This window comes from Lactuca virosa, chromosome 4 (assembly GCF_052849685.1).
Source record: "Lactuca virosa cultivar CGN04683 chromosome 4, Lactuca_virosa_CGN04683_v6, whole genome shotgun sequence".
In the NCBI taxonomy this organism is placed as follows: Eukaryota; Viridiplantae; Streptophyta; class Magnoliopsida; order Asterales; family Asteraceae; genus Lactuca; species Lactuca virosa.
The window spans coordinates 367638762-367645537 of record NC_136429.1 but is presented as its reverse complement, the minus strand read 5'-3'; the positions used below and the strand labels follow the sequence as shown (position 1 = coordinate 367645537).

General features: G+C 33.1%; 2 protein-coding genes across 2 annotated transcripts; both read left to right on the top strand.

Moving 5' to 3' along the window:
* Positions 1 to 2586: 2586 nt before the first annotated feature.
* On the top strand, positions 2587 to 3153 carry LOC145106316 (uncharacterized). Its single transcript, XM_079043327.1, has one exon. It carries the CDS (start codon positions 2587 to 2589, stop codon positions 3151 to 3153), a length of 567 nt encoding a protein of 188 aa, XP_078899453.1.
* A 62-nt stretch (positions 3154 to 3215) lies between these two features.
* On the top strand, positions 3216 to 4013 carry LOC145106315 (uncharacterized). The gene has a single exon (XM_079043326.1). The coding sequence runs from the start codon at positions 3216 to 3218 to the stop codon at positions 4011 to 4013; it is 798 nt and encodes a 265-aa protein (XP_078899452.1).
* The last annotated feature ends 2763 nt before the right edge of the window (positions 4014 to 6776 follow it).

Here is a 6776-nt window from a genome sequence, read left to right as displayed (position 1 = left end):
ATCGTTTTCCTACAACGATGTTACACACTAATGAGTCTCTAATTGAAATCTAATACTAGTATACTTACTACTACAATAGAATTATGCCAATAATGTGTCAAAATTTAATACTGTTAAGTTACAAATATTTTTCTGAAATGATGAAATTTTATAACTCATGTGATTAAGATAATTTTGGATATTATTTTCCAGATTTTTGTAATATTAATTGAGGGTATTTCAATACATTTAATGGTGTTTTAAACTCCTAAAATCCAAAAATATTATCAAACAGTTTCCAAAATTCATCAAATTTACATTTTCGTTCCAAATACAGTAGAGGTCTTCCCTAAATTTTCCCTTTAATTTTTGATGTGATTAACTATTTTTCCAGAATTTTAAGCCTTCATAACAATATAAATTCTTGAAAAATAGTATGCGGATGACAAAAATTCCCAAACTTTTTATAAAACTGTCATTAAACATACTTAATCTGGGAAAACGATAAAAATGGGCTTCTAAATAGTTTAACCTGATTTTATGATTTTTGTGCATTTATTCTAACAAAAATGGAAATAAATAGAAGACAGTTTCCAAAATTAGCCAAACATTTTTTAGCACTGTTACTATACATATAGAAGCCATGAAAAATAAAAAAAAACATTTTTCAGTTAGTTTTACTATTTTTCTTTGTTTTATGCTCTTGAATAATCATTAAATGGTGAATAATTACCAAACAGTTAAAGTAAATTACCAAAGTTTTTGTAAACTTCATTTACAGTGTACATAATCTGGAAAAAATACCAATGGTGATTTTTATATAGTGTAATCCGATTTTGTCGATTTAAGTGTATTTAATCTTAGAAAATAGAAGAAAAATAGCATACTGAATAGAAAAATCATCCAAAATTTTATTTAGAGTTCTAATATATTATAAGGTCTTCCGTTAAAGTTTCATGAATTTTGGATGAGTAAACTATTTTTCCCATCATTAGCCATTATAAATACAAAAATCGGGGAAAAATAGGTATGCATTATTAAAAAATCTGCAAATATTTTTCTAAGTACTCCACATGAGGTAGGATCTGCGAAAAATCTTATACATCTTTTTCACTTTACTTAAAGTGGTTTTATGATTTATTTGAATTAAACAAAAAGAAAATTCAAACAAAGCAGACAGTAACAAAAATCTATGCAACTCACTGAGATGTCATCATTTACTTTAGGGGTCATCCACGAATTTACCTAGGATTTATAGACCTCAGAAAGTATTTTATATGAATTATTGCCCTATTTTATTGCAATAATTATCATAATTCGAGAAAAATGAAGTAATTTCTGAAAATTTGCAGATCATCTTATTTTGTTGGTTGGATTCTGGGAAAAATCCCATTTGAACAGAAAAGAAGTTTTAGGTATTTATTTGGGAATAAATCCTTCATGAACATATTTGAAAGCTTTTAACAATAAACTTTGATCATCAAACATCTAAGCTTGAAGATCATCACATGCATGTTGTTTTGAAGGCCATTCATGAGTTTGAAATGGTCAAAAATCGTTTTGGAAAGAAAACTTAGGGTGTATGTGATGATTTTCCACCAAAACTTGTAGAAATGTTCATTTCCTTGGTTTGTCTTAGGTTTAGGTCAAGGATCTTCACCATTTCGTAACATGCAAGATGTTTTTGGTACTACCATCATCATCAAATCTGAAGGGTAGATGAACATGCATAGGATTTTTATCATGAAGAAAGATGAAGATGAATAAGACACTAAAAATATGTCGAAAATAAAGAGTAATACCAAGAAAACTTATAAAAATTATTAGGGATCTTCAAAAGATGTATATGCTTTACCTTTTCTATGATTTGTGGCTTCAAAAACACCATCCAAACTTGTAATTTCGTGGCTTTAGGGCTGATTAATGGAGAAAGAAAATGGGGCTTTTAGAGAGAAGAAAAGTGAGAAAAGAGAGATTATATCTCTCTGGATAGTTCATCTCTCTCGTCATCTCTTTGGGGTTATACTCCACCAAAATCGTACAATAAAATACAAAAGTGTATCAAATCTCCTAAATAATCGAGTGTTAAAATCTCTCCCACTGATTCTGCTTCAAAGTTCGTCCCTTCTAGAGAGAAGAAAGAGAGAAGATTTTAGAGAGAGAAGTAGACAGTTGGAGTGTGGAAAAGTGAAAAATGAATAATGATTTGGGGAAATGGTGTATTGGAGAGAGGGGGCCGACTTTTCAGGGTATAAGGCCGGACGGAGTGGAGAGCGGGGAAACCGCGGGAAACGATCCCGCACGAAGAAACACCGCATCGGGGGTGCGGGAAAGGGAACGCGGGAAGAAGGTTGGGGAGAGAATCCCGCTCTCTCTCTTCACATGATTGGCTGTTGCTTTTTTTTTCTTTTTTTTCCAAACGACTATATAGCCGTTATATATATATATATATATATATATATATATATATATATATATATATATATATATATATATATATATATATATATATATTTTCTTTCCCTTTTCTTAACCTATAAATACTCAAACATTCTACCATTTTTTTAACCCATAACCTATATTTCTCTCCAAAAAATATTCTTCAAAATGTCATCATCTTCATCATCCGATTCGACGGCTGTAGAGGAGGCTAAGTTTATCGGTTCCGTCCTGACGAAAACGGTTGCATACTATCAAAACCGACTAGGCGAAACATCACGTGCACGATCTAACCTAAGAAAGCCGCCGTTGCGTAGAAATCACGAAGCCGTACACGATCGCCTTATAGAAGATTATTTTGCAGATGACGCCATCTACGCTGTAAAGTTTCGACGTCGGTTCCGGATGAGGAAGGAACTATTCTTACGTATTGTTGGCGATTTGGAAGGCCGCTTTCCATATTTCCAATGGAAAATGGATGCAAGGCGGAAAAAAGGTTTCTCTCCCATTCAAAAATGCACGGCTTCAATTCGTCAGCTAGCATACGGCATGGGCGCAGACAAATGGGACGAGTATTTTAGGATGTCAGAGCGTACCGTGCGGGAGTGTGTGTACAAGTTCTGCAAAGCGATCTGTTTGGTTTATGGGCAACGATATTTGCGCAAACCAACTATCAACGATATCCACCAATTGTACACGGTGCAAAAGGCAAGCATGGATTCCCTGGAATGCTAGGTAGTATCGATTGCATGCATTAGAGTTGGTCATTATGCCCCAACGCATGGCGTGGTCGGTACATGCCAGGCGACCACAAAGAGCTGACGATCATTCTAGAGGCTATCGCATCACATGATCTTTGGATATGGCATGCATTCTTTGGTCCAGCTGGTGCAAACAATGACATCAATGTGCTAGACCAGTCGCCGGTATTCAACGATATCTACCTTGGAAATTCGCACGATGTACCTTTTGAAGCAAATGGGGTAGCATATAAGCGTGGATACTATCTTACTGGCGGTATATATCCCCCCTTGTCTGTTTTTGTGAAATCGTTTACATGTCCTAACGACCCGAAAAGGAAAAAGTTTAAAGAGGCACAAGAGTCAGCTAGGAAGGATGTAGAACGAACATTTGGTGTACTTAAGAGACGTTGGCAAGTACTAACGGTCGGGGCAAGGTCATATGAGGTGAAAAGGTTACAACACGTAATGTATGCATGTATCATATTGCATAATATGATTCTTGAAGACGAAGGAAGAGCAATATGCCGATACAACGAAAATGAAGTTTTGCCAAATGTCGAAGGAGTAGCCGTTGGTACACAAGAGTATAGGGTGAATAGAAGAGAAGTACACAATCGTGACATTCATCACGCCCTTCGTGCTGATTTGGTGGAGCACATTTATAGGGCTCATATTCAGCCCCCGTTAGAGTTTTGTCACGATGATTTGTTTGACGAATCAGACGAGGATTCTGATATGTTCGTCGAGAGTGAAGATTCCGACGACGAGAGTGACGCTGGGGAGAATGATGCAGACGATCAAGGCGATGACGAGGACGATGAGAGCGATGACGAAGACGATGATTCCGAGTGACATATTTTGGTTTAAATAAAATTAGAATATTAATTATGTTTTCGATGTTGTGGGTTGTTTGATTTTTTTTTGAATTTTTTTTTTATTTTTCTACTTATTTAAATGTTAGGTTTAATGTAATTTTTTTAATTAATGAAATGCTTTTTATTTTTAATTAAATTTTATGTTTGATATTAATTTAAAAATTATAAATCATAAAAAAAAATTAATTTTGTTTTATAAAAAAAAAGTGAGGGAAGGACTTCCCACCCATTCCTTGGCTTTTAGGTGAGGGAAATGAATGTGAGGGAAATGGGGGTATGACCCACAAAAAATGATGGAAGCTTCCCTCCCACACCCTCCGGTCTAATATCCCTCTCTCTTTCATTTGTTTTTATAAAATTTAAATCTTTTATAAAAATATCAAATATTTATAAAAGATGCAACTTAACCAAGTTTTTATGCATAAAACTTTTGATTTTTAGATTAATAATTAGGGGGATATGTTAATAACTTAATTTTTATTTTCCTTGATTGTATTTCATAATAATTATTATGATAAGATAATATTATAAGGTTCATAATTATTTTTATAGGATTTTTACGGTTAAAGTTTATAAATATGAGTTTTTATGGCTTTTAGGGTTTTGGAGTTTAATACATCTTTTGGATATCAAAATAAATTGAATCTTTGAGACTTCAAATTATTTTTGAGTTTCATAACTCTTATTCAAGTTAGAAATAATGTTTGTAATTCATTTTTACTGGTTTATTGGCATTCTATGTAGTGATTCCGAGATTCAAATGAAATTGAGGAATCAAGTATACTAGTCCTAGTTTTCAACTTTGACTTAAGTTTCTATGAGACATTGACCTAATTTCTACTTCTAGGTCAAGTGCGTGATGTGTGTATATGATTCATAAAAAGGTGTTCGAGTCAAAGAGTGACCCGAATATGGATAGTCACCGCAGTTAAGTAGTTATAGAATTCACATATCAATGTGAAATCTAAGTACACTGTCCATTGTTTCTATCTGTTTCCAACTTTCTACTAGGTTATAACTTAGCTTCTAGTTACTAAGTCTAGTATGTGTCGTGCCCATATGTGCAACTAAGTTTATTCAAATCTAGAACTCTCTCAAATTTGACGGTTGTCACATCCAAGCCTTTCAATTTTTCAATACATTCATCCATCTCCTTGTCAATATTATTAGTTTGCGCGAACGCCTGAGCCGCCTTCATAATTTCCTTGCCAAACTCTCTTATGTCATCATCTAGTGTGTCCGTAGGTGCATTTTGTTTTCCTCTTTTATTTTTAGACAGAGCAGACGAATCTCCACTTGCATGTGATGCACTTGTAGGTGGGGGTACTGTTGAAGTTGAGGCTAGGATATCCATTTGAGGTGGAGTATCTACCATCTCGATATCCTCATAATCTTGTGTAGTAAAGACTTCTGCAGGATGAGGAAGTGTCAAAGATGGTCCCCAACTAGCAGCACCGGTCGAGGTCGCACCGTCAAACAACTGGGTGCATAGATCAGGGTAAAGGAGGGGTGCATTTCTTAATTTCTCAACCATCTTGTTCGACTGTTTGAAAAAATGATTTTATTATTAAACTTTTTAAAAAATAATAATGTGTTTTAATTTAAAAGATTACCTTCGCCTCCGCTTTCCACTCTTCATCCGTCATTTGAAACATGTTTGTGACAGGATTATAGAGATTCCCAGTTTTGTTTTTTAATCTTAACCAAACTGCATACTTGCTTTTCAAGTAGTCATAACGATATTTCATTTGTTTTTTCTCAACAACAAAGTCGTGTTCTTTTTTTTAGTTTTTCAGCTATTGTATTCCATGAGGTACTTTTAAGACCACTACCCTCCCGACCGTTACTTGTTAGTTCTTCGATACATGCATTAAGAAAAGTTTTGTTCACAAAATTCGAAGACCAAGTAGCTCTACTTCTTTTTTCTGCCATGTCTAAGGAATAAATAAATGTTTAGCATGTTATGCAAGTATATACACATATTTCCACACATAAACACAAATATATATACATATACAAAAAGATGTAACACAAATATATACACCAATATACACACAAATTTGCACACATATACACAAGTATATATATATATATATATATATATATATATATATATATTTATATATATATATATATATATATATATATATACATATACACATGCATTAAGAAAAGTTTTGTTCACTCTACTTCTCTACTACTTGCATGTTTCCAACATTCAATTTCTGCATATTATTTTCAAAAGTTTTACTTTTTCATATAAAACCTTGACAGCTCTAAAGAAATACAATACCACAAAGATATGTGGTTACACAACCACTAGAATTATATATAATTTTCAAAGTCACTCTAATAATTAATGTATGGCTGCTAGAGTTTAGAATTCATGACAACTTGTGTTTTTCAACAGCTTGCTTATCATTATACCATCATAATTTCAGATTTACCACATCATAATTTCGGATTCACCAATTTTGTTTTTGGAAGATATATAGTAATTAATCAATAATTTTTTTCACTTCTTGTTTTCAAGAATCAAGAAATAACATGCATGTTCCCATGGAAATTTTAAGAATCAAGAACATGAAAATTGAATTTTACAATAACAAAATTATCAAGTTATGTTGCTGTTGTTTATGAATGCAGAAAAAATTATCACTTCTGGACAATTTTGCCCCTGAATATGAATGCAGAAAAAAGGACAATAGAAGAAAAACAAACCTGTTCCTGCGATCGCTAT

What these genes read in the sequence shown, in the direction of transcription:
- LOC145106315 (XM_079043326.1), top strand. Translation starts at nt 3,216, where the DNA reads ATGCCAGGCGACCACAAAGAGCTGACGATCATTCTAGAGGCTATCGCA.
- LOC145106316 (XM_079043327.1), top strand. Translation starts at nt 2,587, where the DNA reads ATGTCATCATCTTCATCATCCGATTCGACGGCTGTAGAGGAGGCTAAG.